This window comes from Lissotriton vulgaris, chromosome 6 (assembly GCF_964263255.1).
Source record: "Lissotriton vulgaris chromosome 6, aLisVul1.2, whole genome shotgun sequence".
Taxonomy (NCBI): domain Eukaryota; kingdom Metazoa; phylum Chordata; class Amphibia; order Caudata; family Salamandridae; genus Lissotriton; species Lissotriton vulgaris.
This window is the reverse complement of record NC_141694.1, coordinates 905,377,029-905,394,720: the sequence shown is the minus strand read 5'-3', so window position 1 is coordinate 905,394,720 and position 17,692 is coordinate 905,377,029. Positions and strand designations below refer to the sequence as shown.

General features: G+C 46.2%; 1 protein-coding gene across 1 annotated transcript in view; it reads left to right on the top strand.

Moving 5' to 3' along the window:
• Positions 1–17,692, top strand: part of TTC27 (tetratricopeptide repeat domain 27) — a 1,875,723-nt gene that overhangs the window by 1,761,495 nt on the left and 96,536 nt on the right. Inside the window, exon 19 of the mRNA XM_086926895.1 lies at positions 1,385–1,485. Coding sequence (XP_086783021.1) covers positions 1,385–1,485 — 101 coding nt within the window. The remainder of the gene's footprint in view (positions 1–1,384; positions 1,486–17,692) is intronic.

The window sequence follows — 17,692 nt, the reverse complement described above, 5'->3', positions numbered from 1 at the left end:
GGCATTGTTAACGTGCAATACACATTGAATGCATTACATCTTGGTAAGACCTAGTCAATCCCTACATCTAAGGAAGCTGTAATGATCCTTTGTAAGCCGACCTAACACTCTTGTGTAAGAGTGAGAGCGAATAGCTGCATTTATTTTTACAAAGCACTCCCCAAGTTGTCAGCATGCTGTACAAGGAACCATGGTGAAGTCTTGCTTCAACGTACACAAATACTCTGGACAAGCAACCAGGGGCGTAACACAGGCCCCCGCATCCCCCGCAGTGCGGGGGGCCCACAAGCTCCAGGAGGCCCCCTCAGCACTGCACTTTGGTGGGGGAGACCCTGATAGAGTCCCGAGGGGGCCCTCTCTGTAACTTGCAGGGGGGCCCCCTCAATTATCGTTACGCCAGGGAGGTTTTTTTCAACTCCAGACCTACAATTCATAAAGAAGGCAAGAAGGAATCCGCTAATGAGTGCCCTGATGAACAAAAGTTGTCCCATGGGGAAAGGATGCTATTGCTTCCTATCAATATTAGGCCTGGGTGGTAAATTCTGTTCCGCTCGCGTAATTTGGGTAATTTTGCGTTCCACGGAGAACGTGGAATTGCCAAAAATTCTGCGATCAGTGGCTTCGCAGAATTTTTTGCTTGTTCTCGTTTTCAAAATGCTTGTTCGCAAGATATTTCCCCTGAGCACACAAACAGCGTTCACGAACAGGAAAAAAGCATCGCGAACGGGCGGTACAAGCAATTCCGCGTGTTCTCGGAACTCTGCGTGCTCACGGAGATTTTTAACCATTTCGCAGAGCATTGCGTAGCGCGACTACGCAAATTCCGCCCACCCCTAATCAATATTTGGCTCAAAAGAATTGTGGGAGCCAAGTCTATTACAACTTTAGTTCAGACCGAGGACCAAGGTGGTCTAGGTTGTTCAATTGAAGCTTAAATGTACGACTTCAATATCAGAAGACAAAAGTGGGGTTGTGTGGGGGGTCTTTTGAATGACTTAAATCTTTTACATCCTTTCTCATACAGTGTGCAAAAGTTAGACTCTTGGATGGACCTGCTTGATAACTTGCACCGAGGTGCACATCCTAGCGTTGGATGTTCGCTTTCTGCTATTCGCTTCGCCTTCGTGCTTACCTTTGCTGAGCGGCTCTCTGATATAGTAGATATGTTTCAGTTTGGCCTCTTGTTCATCCAAATTAAATTTGTAAACTTCGATTTCAGCCGTTGTTGCACATACCTTTGTTGTACCCTAAATGTCTTTTCTGTATATGCTATCCAGTAGCTGTTAAACAAAAAACATAATGCTGTGTTTAGGCCTTGTCTGCAAAAGTTTTCATCTTATGTCTAAGTGTGCTATACTGATTGGAGTTCCACTCTGACCCCTAGTGGCGGTGAGGTGCAGCAAGACCAAAACTAACCTCCAGGAAGCTGTGCAGATGCTGTCTTCCGCTCGACTCAACTTGCGCGGCCTCTCATCCAAAGCAAAGGTGAGTGTCCTGTACAGATTCGGTTTGTAAAAAATTAATAGTGTCCAATTGCATGCGCAGTTTTTTTAAATTTAAATCATACTTTGCTTCTGGGTAAGCGGGCCAGAGGGTTCAGATACACAACATGTCTTTAGAAGGCGTTGGAACTTTGAGCTTCTGAACGAGTTAGAACATTGTTTTTGAACAAGTTGCTTGCGTGTGCTGGAGAGCACAGTGAACGATTAAATAAAAAGTGGCCATTACTGGAGGTAGGATGTTCTGTCAGAGGCTGGGCGGCTGTAGTTGAATTTTGAGCTGTGACGTGTACAGGTGTGAGGCTCGCAGAAAGTACAGGTGCGCGAGCCAACACATTAAAAGGGACTGCCGAGCCACAGCCGAGAGAATGGTCCGTCTCGGCTCTTAGAGCCGGTGCACAAGCTAAGCCCTGATTTTTTTTCTCTGTAAATCATGTAACGAGCTTCACGTGAGATAGTACAGTCCTTTTAATATCTAAAAAGTGTATATCTTTAATGTGGAAACTTTAACAGTAATATGTCACATAGCACTGCATTGAGAAATGCTTATTAAAAGTTATAATTTTTAACCATGAACCATCAGTGAACTAAGAGGCAAGACAGCTGTCATGTAAACCTTGTAGGTGGCCCAGAGTACCACAGAGCAGCCTTACAGTGTATTAAATCATACACATAGCTTTTCGTACAACTGATATCGTTTTTTATTAAATGCCTTTATTTTTGTTTTTAACAAAATCGCAGTAATTGTACATTGACAGATGATGTAGGCCTGTAATTAAATACAGCAGTTGGGTATTTTACAGTATGGAGGGAGTAGCGACTGACATAGCATTTGAATATAAGGAATAATTTTAGGTCCTACCCTTTTTGCTTTTTATTCCCCCTCCTCTTCAGTCGTGTCCCCACTAGTGTCTTACACATGCAGGTCCCTCTCATCCAGTTCCCTCTCCTCCAGTTCGGGGTTCATGAAAGCATTATACATCTTCCTACATTCACAAAGCTCCTCTTGCGACTTGTCATCCCTACAGCTTAACTTCATGTGAGCTTCTTCTGCCAGTGACCATTCGTAGACGTCCATATTCCATGTTTCTACATACAGGGCTTGTTGACCCATTCATAAAATGCCCCCCCTACGTCTCACCAGCACCAGCAGTAGCTGCAGCAGTTTGTAAGCCATTTTTTATTTCTTGGGTTTCTTAATGCGTCCCAATAAGCAGTGTAATGGTACCTCCTCAACATGAAAGCCCCTGCCCCTTCGCATAGACTCAACCACACGGGACCAGAACGGACTCATCCCAGGACATCTCCATGCTAAGTGTAGAATTTCAGCCCCTGACTCGACGCACCTTGGGCAAGCATCTGATTGGTTTCTGGTAATTCGATGAAGGTTCACTGGTGTCATGTAAGTGTGGTGTATGAAGTTGTAGTGCACTAGTTTAAAACGCGCATTACAGGACACTGTATGCGTGCTTGGACTTATGGCAGACCATGTCTTCTCACCCAGGGGTTCAGCTAAGTCAGCATCCCATGTCGCCTTGCTCTGGGAGGGGGCCAGTTAAGTCCATTCTCTTTGCCTTGTGGAGGAGGGAAATCAGTCTGCACCCTGAGCCACAGGTGAGCAACGTATCTAGAGGGCGGGTTGTCCGCGGGACATTGGGGTAAATGGACTAGGTCACTTTGGCTATTTGTCAGACCAGCATAATGTAGGTAGTGGCCCTGCCCCAGCTCAAAGCCTCTGCACGCCTGCTCATATGTAAAGAACGTTTCACCCAGGTAGAGGTTAGCTAACACTTCACAGCCCCCTTCCCTTCACAGCTGAAATGACATATGTGCCACCATTTCCAACACTGGGGCAAGTACTGGTATGGGGAGCTCCAGATGAAACGGGGTGCATCTCCGGACCTTTTACACATACTTCTGCCAAATACTGGCAGTATGACAAACTATGTAGGGCATGTCGTCCGAAACCCCCGCATCCTCCATCAATGCCACCGGAAGCTCATTCGGTTGAACTCCTCCAGCCAGCAGTCTTTTCTCCCAGTTGTCCCCATCATCTAGCCAACGGGTCGCACGCTGCAAGTGTCGCTTATAATGATGTAAGTCCAGGCCCCTCCAGTCCCCCTCTCCTCATACAGACTGGTTAGGGTCCCCACTCTACTGACCACACTCCCGATCGAATTGGGCTCACATGAACCTGCGCTCGCTGCCCAGTATATAGTAATTCAACCCAGCAGTGAAACTGTTGTCCAAATCCCACTGTCCTCAGCACTTCCAGCAGGTAACCCCAATTCGCGGAGTCAAACGTTTTTTCGAGATCAATCGACACCAAGGTCAATTCCTCGTCTCTGTATTTTACCTCATGCATTATGTGCGTTAACCATATTATATTCATGCCAGCATTACACCCTGGTATAAAACCACACTGGTCCTCATGAATCAAATGGGGCATGTGCAGGGCTAGGCGTGTTGCCAACAGCTTTCATTGTATTTTAACGTCCGAGTCTATAATAGTAAGCCGGCGGTATGCGGCTGGATCCTGCCCATCTCCATCAGGTTTTAAGGGCATGCATATCTCCCCCTCCATCATAGTGGGATGTAAAATTCACAGCTCAAAAGACTCCCTATATACCTGTGGCAGGACCTGAGCCACCGTGTCCGAGTACGCCTGATAAAATTCAGACAGGACACTGTCTCCCCCACGGGGCTTGGCCCCAGGGAGCATCCGCAACGCCTCACAGATTTCCTCAAAAGACAACTGGGCATCCAGCTCCTTCATACCCAGATAGAGCTGGTATTGTTGAATGCACAAATTTGAAAGTGCTTTCATACACAATAGTGAAGAAAAAGGAGTTTTGGTGAAATATTTGCTTCGGAACACAATTCAATTCAATTCAAAGTCTTTTATTCGATTAAACGTTTTGTTAATCATAAAAAGTACATCATAATTTTTAAAACATAACCTCGTATAAAACACATTATTATTATTACAATGTTACAATACGATTAAAAAAGCATAAAAAAGGGAAAATACACTTTACATCATCTGTATAGTTAATACAAATTTTCAAGGATTTAGGTCTTCACTTCTTATTGTTTTACGAATTATTATACATGATTTCAAAAACATGACTAAATTTTTTGCCACATATTGTGATTCAAGCTGTTGCAATGCTAGAAACGCCGGTCGACAGGTCCTCAGTCCCAACTGACGCAGCACTGGGAGGACCCAGCGTTTGCGTGTTATAGCATAGAAATGGCAAAAAAAGACTACATGCATGGTTGTTTGGGACGAGACCTTATCACATGGGCATTTCTCCAAGTCATGAGACCAATTTAATGGGTTTGGAAAAGTCACCAATCGAAAAAACAAATTAAAACGGAACCTGGTTAGTAGGTATTTTTCGTGATTGGATAAATGGTATGTGAGATAAGGCTGTATACCTAGTGACACTTGAACCATCAAGATGTAAGCATTAGTTTGCTTGGGTACTTCGCCGCACAAACGAAGTTCCCTAAGATGATTAAGACAATGACACTTGAGGGTTTTTCTGCTTAGCTCACTGATTAGTGATGGCTCTATGACATATTGGTTAAGATCCAGATCTTTCAAAAAGTTGACAACATATGCCAGCCATGGAATATTTTTCCAGGATGTCAACCCTAAGCAATCTAGGATCAAGGCACGAGTGAGATGGCACTCTGGCTTAGACCAGATACGGTGCCGTAGGAGCATTGGTTGGCATTTGATGTAATCAGCTAGATAGTCAATCCCAAGTTCGATATGGCATCCGTATGTGGGGGCGCTCTGTGGGAGGGCCAACAGATATTTAACAAAGCCATTTTGGATTTTTTGAAGTTCAGTCGTGTTTACATAGCCCCATACACCGGCTCCGTATGTAGCAATGCTCTGACATTTTGCTTGGTGAATTTTAAGTAATACGGAGGGGGTTGGTTTACCCATTTTTCTAGAAAATGAAACAAGGGCAGAGGTGGCACGTTGGTAGAGCAATTTTCTAGTTACCAGAGCCCTTTTCCATGTTAGCTGTTCGTCTATTAGAATACCCGGATAGGGGTATTCCCTGACACGTTCCAATTTGGATTGCTCGATACAGAGATGCTTAGAGCTTCTCACCTTGGGGCCTGTTTGCATGACAAAGGTCTTGGTCTTATTCACCTTTAACCCAAGTGAGAGCATATAGCTACAGTACTTATCCAACTGTTTCTGGAGCTGTACTAAGGACCTAGCGAAGATTACAGAATCATCAGCATAGAGTAATGCTGGAATAGGGCGATGATTAATAGTAGGTAAATCCTGACTCCCTTCAAGCATGGCTGCTTCCAGACCATTGCTGTATAGATTAAACAGGAAGGGAGCCAGGACACAGCCCTGTCTAACTCCGCGAGTTATTGGGAAAGAAGATGTTAATTCGCCACCCGTTCCAAATCTTACGCAAGCGGAAGCTTCAGAATAAAGCTCGCGCAAAAATTTGATGAGCGGCGGATCGACTCCCAACTCCTCCAAAATAGACCACAGCTTAGCGTGGATTACACAGTCAAACACCGCGCTAAGGTCGACGTAGACCATGAAAAGATTACCCCGTTTAACTCCCACATACTTTCCTATTAGGAGTGTCAGATTTAAAGCCTGTTCAACAGTACCCAGTCCCTCCTGGAATCCATACTGGAGGTCGGTGAGGATGTTCTTTTCTGCCGCCCAATCCTGTAAACGATGAAGAATTAGGCGGCCCGCGACTTTACCCAGTGAATCCAGGAGGGAGATGGGCCTGTAGCAGGCAGGGTTATTTCTATCCCCTTTTTTAAAAATTGGGAGAAGTATGGAGGAGGACCAAGAGTCCAAAAGGCCAGTGCTTAACACTGCCCCCATTAGCTGGGTAATGATTGGGGACCATAAATCGATGTTAGAGACAAATATGTCGAGCGGGACACCATCCGGGCCGGGAGCCTTTCCAGTTTTTGAGGAGGATAATGCGCTTATAACCTCCCCCAAGGTGAAAAATAAATCAATTGGATACACCCCTTTTCTTGGGCACACAGTTGCATGGTTGTGTTGCGCCGCGCTAACCAGGGGGAGATCACTAAAGATCTTGGAAAAGTGACTCACCCACTCGTCAGCGGTCACTGCTACGTCTAGGTGTTGGTGCGTGTTGGCCTCAAGCAAAAATGGGGATTTAACTACCTGCCAGAACTGAGAGCTGTCCTTTGTATGGCAGCTCTCGTGTAGTTGGGCCCACAGTTTTTTCTTATGCTCTTTTTTACATCCGGTTTGGGCCTGCTTGTATTCAGATCTTAATTTGGCTACTTTGTCCTTGTCTCTAGTTGGGTTATGGAGTTCTTTCTTTAGGGCAGTTAGTGCTTTCCGACATGCCGTGTCGAACCATCTTGGGTCTTGGTGGGTCCCTGATTTATGAGTTCGAACTAACTCATTCTGAATGGTTTTAAGAATTTCCCCAAAACTAGAAATAATTTGCTCGGGGGTAGAATCCTCTTTAAGGCAGGTGTTTATCCAAGGGAGTGCCTTAGTTATGATCTTACTTGATGTTACTAGTGGATCTACCCGTGACCATTTCACGGAATAACCGTTGGTTCTGTCCATAGTTAGTGCTTTTTGGGTCAGTAAGCTCTTCCTTGAAAAATGAGGAACATTCATGGATAGCTTTAATACAATGCTATTAGGGAAGTGATCTCCTGATACTTCTAATCCTGTAATAAACTGATAAAGTGAACCCTTTAAAGAATAAGAACACAAAATAAAATCTATGGTGCTAAAACATCCCCTACCGTGAAAAGTAGGTTTGAAGTCCACGGGAGGGTCTACAAGTTCATTGGCGTACAACATTTCTAGAGACATTAAACTATCATTAAGAGAGTCTCCTACCGGGGAGTGGGTAAAGTGTGTCAACGGGCAATCATTTTCATCTATAAGGCCACAATCAGTTTTCTTATAGTTGGGACACACTTGTACATTGAAATCACCTCCCCATATTACATTGCATAATGTAGAAGAATGTTTAGCACGTTGTTCGCTTATAAACATGGTAATTGCTGACACAGTTTTCATGCATTCAGCCTGGGATAAATTGTTATAAAAATTAATAATGCTATATGACGTACCATTTTTAAAAGTAACCAAAAGAATTTGGTAATTCGGAGTAGTGCATAATATGAAAATTTTTCTTATTGCGAGATTGTTTGAGATGTATATGACAAGACCCCCCATTGATCTGCCATGTATTGATGGACAGGCCGGTGAATGAAAAGTTAAATAGCCTTGTATGTGCAATGGGTCAATTGTCCAGGTCTCTTGCAAACAGATTATCTGATGTGTGGTAACAAAGTCCAGCCAGGATGTCAATAGAATCTTGGTACGAAGACCTGCCACATTCCAAAACAGTATTGATACTAAGTGGAACAAAGAAGTTTCATTAGTAGGTACAGATCTTCCTTTTTGTGCTGGAGTTTTTGTGGGTGCACAGGGATCAGTATTAAGGGGGGAAGGCAGAGTTACATCTTGATGGGAATTAGTAGCAATAGGGCAGGACAGGGAGGGATCACGTTGAAAGGAATCTTCAACCTCTGTGTCAATTGTAACTACTGTGGTTGTTGGAGATGTCACTTTGGCCAGTGGACTTGAGGGTTGAGAGAAGCTTGGTGGTATTGAAAATGATAAGCCAGGTAGGGGTGAGATCTCATTATCCAATCCTAGGACTGATGATGGTCAATCCACCATCTCCAGGCAGTCAAACCTGTTGTAGGTGGAAACACCCCTCCAATCTGGGAATAGCATGGTTTCTCTGCCTCCTTGTCCTGACCAAGTTGACCAATTCATTTTACTGTTCCAATTGCCTACCTGGGTCCAGTTCCAGTCAGGGCCTGGTGGAAGGGATTTAGCTGGGGGGTAGAAAAAGGCTAATCTTTTTGTGGAGATTCCTTCAGGAGAAGTTTGGGGCCCCCATGAGGAAATAAGTTCCACAGTTTGGGGATCTTCAAAATTTATTATTATACAATCCCCTGGAATCAGTTTTGGCTCCTTCCCTACCCAGGGAACTCTGCGAACTGAAACAACTCTGTTGTTAGCGTAGGGCGGGAGTGGCCGGTTCATTGACAGCCAGTGGAGTACCTTGTTTTTTAGAGACCATCCAGGCTCATCAGAGTTAATGTGCAGCTCTGGGACCCCAGTCATAATAATAACGTATGGTGTAGCTTCTGGGGGGAGGTAAGCAGGGCGCGCTCCATTGCGTCTCGTGTTATAGGCTGCGTTTTTTGGGGCTGGTGTCTTTTTAGGAGCTGAAGTCTTTTTTGGAGCAGGTGTCTTTGCTGTAGTAGGAGTAGCTGGTAGATTGGTAGAATGGCCCGCTGATACAGATGGAACAGGAAGGGAAGGAACAGCAGACTTTTTTGGAGCAGTATTAGCTGCTGTTTGCTGCACAGTTATGGAAGTTGTATTAACTGTTTTTTGTTGGACCGCCACTGTGGTAGTCACCACTCTGGGGGCTTTAAGTGTTTGTGGAGGATTAGTTCCCCCTGGGTTTTTATGTTTTGGGTTATGTGTTTGGGCAACGGAAAGTGAGGGCGTAGGGGTCGAGCTTTTCTTAGCTTTTGAGTCAGATGTTAGTATAGCTAAAGATTTTTCGATTTTTAATAATGATACCTCTAAAGGTTGAATATGTTGTTTTATTAAAGCCTCTATGGAGGCCAGTATATGAGTATCATATATATTTGGGTCCCGCCTATTACGTGTGTTGCCACTCAAAATAAGATTATGCGTGTCAGATGAAAGGTTTATTATTTCTGACGTTGTGGTAGTGGTCGGCTGTTGGGACTTAGCCGATTGAGTTAAAGGTTGGGCTAAAGAAGGAGAATTTTCATCAAGTTGTGACGGGTAGTCGTGTCGAGTATTAGTATTATCTTGTAAAGATTTCTTGTTTCCTTTTTTGCCCTTCCTCTTTTTCGGGATTGCACCTTCTCTCTGGCCCCTCGTGGTGGGAGAGGAAAGGTCCTCATCTGGGGGGTTTATAAAGAGAGTCGGGGTTCTCTCAATTGAGGGGGGGAGGTGAGATACAGAAGATTGGGATATTTGAGTTGTAGAGAGATCGATAGACACCGACAGATCTACAGTCCCCGGAACCATTGGGGTCTCTTGTTGTGTGTCAGGGACTGAGATGCGTTGCGGTGTTACAGCGGAGGCCAATAGTCCCAAAGAGGAACGTCTGGCTGCAGCTAGGTCCTGCGAGACCCTCCTTTCTAGTAAGAGGACTCCTTGATTAATAGCATCATTCGCCTTGGCGATAAAATGATCTATTGGTCCTATGACCTGGGCAGTGTGAGTAAGTTTGCTGTTTCTAGTAATTCTAGGCGACATAGTAACAGTATCAGGAGACTCAATACCAGGGTACAAAACAGCAAAACCTGGATATTAATTATGATAGGAACACAAAAAATAAAAAGTCAGAGGGGTGGCCCAGTCCAGTCTTACCCGGGCTTAAACGGGATTAAACGGGCCCGCCCTTGGCCCGGGCTTCGCCCGGCGTCCCGCGAGACGGGGATGACGCTGATTTTATGCGCCTCCTGGGGCGCAAAGGTAGCGGTATGCGCCGCTAGCGCTGCTGGGATTTGTAGTCCTTGTGCCACGCCCACACTCCTCACAGCGGCCGGACCTCCAAGGTGGCTGAAGGGGTCGGGCGGCTGGGGGCGGGCGGGCTGCGAAGAATCAAGATGCGGTGTCCCAGGTCAGAGGGATGGCAGCGCCTGTGCTGCGGTAAGGCTCGCAATGGTTTTCCTAAATTAAGTTTCACCCCCTCGGTCGGGATGACGCTGATTTTATCCGCCTCCTGGCGCGCAAAGGTAGCGGTATGCGCCGCTAGCGCTGCTGGGATTTGTAGTCCTTGTGCCACGCCCACACTCCTCACAGCGGCCGGACCTCCAAGGTGGCTGAAGGGGTCGGGCGGCTGGGGGCGGGCGGGCTGCGAAGAATCAAGATGCGGTGTCCCAGGTCAGAGGGATGGCAGCGCCTGTGCTGCGGTAAGGCTCGCAATGGTTTTCCTAAATTAAGTTTCACCCCCTCGGTTGGGATGACGCTGATTTTATGCGCCTCCTGGCGCGCAAAGGTAGCGGTATGCGCCGCTAGCGCTGCTGGGATTTGTAGTCCTTGTGCCACGCCCACACTCCTCACAGCGGCCGGACCTCCAAGGTGGCTGAAGGGGTCGGGCGGCTGGGGGCGGGCGGGCTGCGAAGAATCAAGATGCGGTGTCCCAGGTCAGAGGGATGGCAGCGCCTGGGCTGCGGTAAGGCTCGCAATGGTTTTCCTAAATTAAGTTTCACAACACACTATTTAAGTGGTAAGCTGCAATTATCCAGGTTTTCTGTTTTCACTTTGTACAAACCAGCCAGTAAATGAGTATCTATTTGTCTTTCTTTATGATAAGGCTTTGTTTTTACCTCTGTGCATTTTTCTGCAGTTTTTATATAGCACAGCTTCACTAGAGGGAATTACATCAGTACCAGTCACATTACCCAAGGTCGTATTCATAGTTAATAGGCATCGCGAGATTACAAGGCTTTCCCAGAATCTCAGGATGTTGAGCTGGCACGGAGATTCAAACCTGGTTCCCCAGTTACAAAGTCGGCAGCTCTGTTAGTAACTCCACATACTGGGTAGAAGGAAGGCAGAAGGTAATAAAAGCTTGGTGTGTTATGGGTTTGAGGTTCCAACAGGATCTTAAGCTGAGCCAGAGCCAGGCTTCAGGGTCAAGACATTGAGCTCTCGGTGGCTCACCCACCTCTAGTGGCATAGCACCTTGGAGGTGGAGCACAGGTTCATACATTAAGTTGTGAGATAGACACCTTGAAATGCTCCACCAGCTTTTCGGGGGACATCCAGGCCGGCCTTATATTCATGCCATTTGATGGCTTCCTGACTTTTTGGGGATAAAGCGGACTTGGCCCTGGTGTGCTTCAAAGATAGCATGGCCACAGCACACTCCTTGGTCCTTTCTGCTCCTCCACTCCAGTCGAACCAGCAGTTTCTCCCACTCCATGGCCATAGTTGAGGCTCCCAATACTGCCAACAGTCCCAGCACATGTAACAGTCACTCAAGCCCCTTTCGTAGCCACAGATGATGTGAGAGTGCAGCAAGGGCAATGTGTGGCCCAGTCTACTGCCCCTTCAGCTGCCATCCCTGCCCAAGCCTCTTAAGTGTGTGCTTGATGTCACACATTCATCCTATCAGAGGAGGGACCCAACACTTTCAGGCAGGATGCAGGCGATCCCTTCAGGCAAGTGGGTTCTGCAAATTGTTCAGCGGATTATCCTTTAGCATTTCTCTAGACCCCACCACACCTTCCACCGTCCTCACACTGATTTACGGGGGATCACATGTCACTCTTGCAGCTAGAAGTGCAGGTTCTTTTGGCCAACGGAGATGTAGAGAGGGTACCGGCACCAGAAGTTGGTTGTGGTTGGTATTGTCGTTACTTCCTGATGCTGGAAAAGGGCAGAGTCCTGAGTCCCATTTTAGACCTTCGCCATCTCAAACCCTTTCTTTGGAAAGATAGGTTCAAGATGCTCCTACTGGCCCAGGTCTTGTTTGCCCTCGACCCTGGAGACTGTATGCTAGGGCTGGAAATGCAGCGTTGCCTGCTGTTCATGGTAACCCACAAGCATTTTTATTTTGAAGTTCTCACTTTTGGCTCTACCAGCGCCCCTCGGTGTTTACGAAAGTGATGGCTCTGGTAGCAGTGCCTCTTCAGAGTCGGGGTTCCAGTCTTCCCCCTGCATAGATGAATGGATGTTGTAGGCATGCTTGGACCAGGCAGTCATCAACAACCTCCTGACTATGTTGACCATCCGGACATCCTAGGAGTTCACTATCATTGTGCTGAAGTAACACCGGACTCCTTTGCAGACGCTCTCCTTTATTGGGACATTTTGGACACAGTGTAGTTTCACTCCTATCCCCCATCTCCCGAAGTGGAGAGTCCAGAACATTCAGACTATGATCTTGTTGTTTCAACATTTTACCAGAATGACTCTGAGGCAGTAGGAAGTGATTGTATCCTGCATCCTGCTGCTCAAGTATGCCAGGTGGCATATGCAGGTTATAAAGTGGGATCTGAAGTCCCAGTGGGGTCCCCACCAGGGGCATCTTTCCAATTAGGTCCAGATTTCAGAGTGGACTGCAAAATATCTGCAGTTGTGGCTATAGTACTGTAATTAGGTCAGCAGCAGACTCATCTCCTTACCCCACAAAGAGGTCACAGTGGTGACCAATGCATTCCTTCTGGGTTAACGAGGACATCTGGGAGAGGTGGAGATCTCATGCCTCAGGTCTGTGACGGAGGCCCGGCTTCATATCAATCTTCTGGAGCTGAAAGCTAGCCGTTTGGTGTTGAAAACCTTCCTGTCCTCCATTAAAGAGAGTCTGGTGCAGGTGCTCGCATACACCCCGACCTCCTTGGGTTACTGCAGCAAGCAGGGCCGAGTGGGGTTGTGGACTCTATAGCAGGAGACTTTCATTCCTGGACGTGGCTTTACCGTCACAGAATATTTCTGGTGACACATGACCTGGTGAGTTCCTTAATGCCAGAGGGGATACACTAAGCTGTTGATGCCATGTGGCTCATGAATGATAGCTATAAACGGTGGTGGTGCTGTGTTTTCCACCAATGAGAATAGGCCTGGCTCAATCTTTTTGCCACTGCTGAAGATGTGCAATGTCAATACTTTCATAAGTTGGAGTTTCCAAAGTGTCTCTCATCCTGGGATGCATTCCAGGTTCCGAAGATCATCAGGAATGACATGGCCCATGTCATACCAGTGGCCTGGGATTGGGCACAGAGAATATAGCACTGCGAAATCCTGGGCATGAGCATTTGTCCTCCAATCATGCTGCATCTTGCGGAGGATCTCGTGTCACCTCAACAGGGCAGGGTTCGGCACCCAAACCTGCTCAACCAAAACCTCCTTGCCTTGAGATTGAGCAACAGCAGTTGAGTGCTTTCAACGTTCCTCCTGAAGTCGTGCATGTCATCTTGTCAGCCAGGCGTCCCTCAACCAAATTTGTTTATGCTTGCCATTCGAATATGTTTGTGGCATGGTAAACAGATCAACCCATTCCATGCCAATCTTACTGAAGTTCTGCTGTTTGTATTGCCCCTCTCCCAGCAAAGCCTTGCTCTGGTCACTGTTAAATGGTATCGGTCCTCTTTTTCGGATCAGCCGACATTTAAATCACCTCTTGTGATGCATTTCCTCAAAGGGTTATAACGTGTTTCCCTTTTCTCCATTTGTTATTCCCCAATGGGACTTGAGTTTGATCCTCGCATTCCTCCTGTGCATGGCTTTTGAAACCCTCCATAGGCTTCTTACCCTTGAAAGATTCTTTCTTGTTTCTATAACATTGGTGCGAGGGGTTAGCAAGTTACAGGCCTTTTCTGTTCACCTGCTCTTCACCACATTCTACCCAGGCAAGCCGGTACTCAGTCTTGAGCCTCCTGTCTTCCAAAGTTAGTGAATCCCTTTCATGTTGGTAAAAATATCAGACTTCTGGCGTTCTTTGCTCCATCTCACCCCTTTAAGGAGGAGGAGAAACTTCACTGGTTGCATCTGAAAAGGGCTCTCAGCTTACTCATTGATCATACCAAAGAACACTAGGAGGACAATGAACTCTTTATCAGATTCACTGGAGTAAAGAAAGGCAAGGCTTTGAAGAACAGGACGACCTCATACTGGATCGAACTCTGCATTAAGATCTACTACGCACTCCCCAAAAAGCAGCCCCCTGAGGGCTTGCAGACTTATTCTACCAGAGCCATGGCTGCTACCACTGTGTTGGCTCGAGGGGTGGCGGTTCAGAACATTTATCAGACTGCTACATGGGTTCACTACATAAGTTCATGAGGCACTATTACCCAGAAAATCAGGTCTACCGGGATAAGCAATTTGCCCACTCGGCCCTTTATAACTTTTTAGTTTGAGTCAGTTCATGGAATCATCACCTGGGAGGTATTGCCCGGGTATCTGTTCACAAGCTGATAAGTCTGCAGTTTGAAATCTCTCTCAGAAGAACAGGGTACTTACCTTTGATAACGCACGTTAATTACCTTTGGTAGCACTTTCCTAATGTGAAGAGACCAGTTCACAGCACAGGGAGGTAGGAGGGTCGGTGAGGAATCTACGGTTAGAGTCTCTTTAAGTAACTTGTTCTTCAGGAGCAGTGTCTGACGAGCTGTTTACTAGACATTCTATTATTTTGCGTAACTTAGCATGGATTTTTAACCAGAATAAACAAAGCTAAAAAGGTCAGACGTTGTGACCTCTTCTGTGTATTTGTTTGTAACCATTTGCAAAAGGAATCAAAAGTTTAAAAAAAGAATGCCGCTGTCGTAAGGTGGGAGGGAATATATTTGCAAAGGAAAATAATTGAAAAGTCCCTCCCTTTTTAGGCAACTGTGCACATGTGATTCTGCTAAATACCACAGCGCACAGTGTAAGACAAACAATGAAGTGGGTTGACTCATTGCATTATGCTATATGCTGTCCTACGTGGGATGAAAATCTTAATGGCGCTGGAACAGATCAATTGAAGAAGAGAGCTGTCCGAAATCCCCTCTGTATGTCTGTATGAATTACTTTTTCAATTATTTTTTAAGACATAAAGGCGGTTAGCCAAACTGCCTTTAGACCAGACCTAAAAAGGAAACCGGATTCCGAAAATTAAGTTGTTCGAAGCAATCACTGCCTGCAGCCATTCGCTGAGGCTCATCTATAAACCAACAGTGAAAGAGTATGGAGTGGAAATCTAGTTGGTACCCTGATAACTATAGAAATAACAATGTAGCAAAACAGTGGATGCCCTGCACATTTTCACTGGCACTCTGCAGATGCTAGGGTGTTTTTGCCTTAGAAGTCTTCTTGATCAGACCTATACAAGGCGTTACTACCTACAAAATAAGCACTGTCAGATTGGTTGTCCAGATCCCATTGTGCGATTTCAGGTGAGAATATCAGTTGTGATGATACCGTGCGTAAGAGAGAGTTTTATGTGCATAATTCTAAAGTTGTGCACATAATTTATTACAAACATTATCTTGCAATAGAGGTGTAAGGCTACACAAGGTGGTGGCAGTTGGCACTGGTCCTCTGGCATCTCTCTATAGCTGACATTTGACACAGTCAATCATGACATCCTTATTAGCCAGGGGATTGGAGATGCTCGGGCCATATCCACTTGATTGTGATTGTTCTTGGCCAGTCTTGAGCAGACAGTGTCTTTTATCCCAGCCAAACACCTACGACGACTACAACGAATCCAAAACGCCTCTGCCCGACTGATCGTCAACGTCCCCCGCCGCAGCCACATCACCCCCTACCTGAGAGACTTACACTGGCTCCCCGTCAACAAGAGGATCACCTTCAAGCTCCTCACCCACGCACACAAAGCACTCCACAACGCCGGACCAGCCTACCTGAACAGCAGACTCAGCTTATACACCCCACCCACCAGCTCCGCTCCGCCAGCCTCGCCCTCGTCTCTGTTCTCCGCATCCAACAAACAACCTCCGGTGGCAGATCCTTCTCCTACCTCGCCGCCAAGACCTGGAACACCTTCCCTACTCACCTACGGCAGACCGAAGACCTACTCGCCTTCAGAAGACTCCTCAAGACCTGGCTCTTCGAGCAGTAGCGGCACCCCCTCCCCTCAGCGTTCTTGAGACCCTCACGGGTAAGTAGTGCGCTTTACAAGTACTCTGATTGATTGATTGATACCTTCTCTAATGTCTCTTTTGGGTCTCTTACATGCGGAGTTGCTTTGTGGATATCTTTGTCCTCCAGTCTTTTCAAAATCTAAATTGAGCCTCTAGCACAAATCATCAGATTACATAGTTTTCTCTTTTCTAACTTTTACATTTGCCTCTTCAGAATCTAGATAGTTATGAAGTTGTAGGGGTAGCTGGACTGTGAGACCCAGCATTTTTAGCAAAGCGTGTTGGGTTCAGATGGGCACACAATGTCTCAGAATCAGCTCGGATAAGTATGAGATGTTTGACCAATCCCGCTGAGCCATTTCGGATTTAGATTGTTGCTAGTCTTTCGTTGCATTCTAAGGAGAGGGTCGTCTCTCCCACCTATAGCTTTCATCACCACTGTAAGTCCTGTATAGGACTCTTCCTTACCTCTTCCACAATGGATTTACTTTGCTGTCACTGCCTCTTCGTTTTCATTTGGGGACAGTGGTATCCTGCTGCTCAGCCAGAATGACTGTGCGAGATAATGTTGGTATGTGGAATGTTGGAGTGCCGTAGTCAGTTGGTGGATGGGCTAAGCAGCAGGGAGGCTGCTCCTGGTAGGGCTCTCTTCTATGTAACCTGCTACTCAATAAATCTACATGGAAAACTACTTGGATTTGACTACCTTCATTACACTACAGGGAATTCCTTTATTTTGAGGTTTTCAAAGCTACTTAGGGGCTGCCTTCAGGTGGTACAGAAGTTGACTCTATAGACTTATTCTTCAGTGCCCAAAACAGGCCAGCCTCTACCTTGCTGACACACCGTTTTCGTTTCTGGGAGCAGGATTTCTTTTCTGGTTGTGCGATTGATGCACCTTGCCACCATCCATGAGGCTTGCCCCAGTTTTTGAAGCAAAGACTGATTTCATACTCTTTGTTCCTCACACTGCAATTGCCCTCCCAGTGTAAAGTTATGATGCATTTTTTTGTTGACGGAGGAAGTTAGTGGGGCGCCTCCTTCTAGGTTCTTGCACTTCCTCAGAGAAACAGCCTCTTGTCCATCTAGAAAACTGTAAGAATTATTACTATCCTACCATTTTTAAACCTGTCTCACCACCTCCTAGTGTCAAGAGGCTGTGTGATTTAGAAGTATTTGCCCTTCTTCATTGCCATAAGATAAGGGTTTGTTTTTTTTTTTTTGTTTTTTTTTAGTTCAGTAGTTTTTATTGAAAAAGGACATATATACAAGGTACAGAGTAAAACACATTGGGAATGGAAAAAAAAAAGAGGATAGGAAAAAGCAAACGCCCCGGGCGGGGGGAGGGGGGGGGGGGGGGGGTCGTGCGAGCACTGTCTCTGTTGGCCTGTGCTTGTAAGTGCATAGTCCATGTTCTCACGATGGCTTCATCCTCTTATCGTTCCTTTAGACTTCCCCCGCAACTCTTG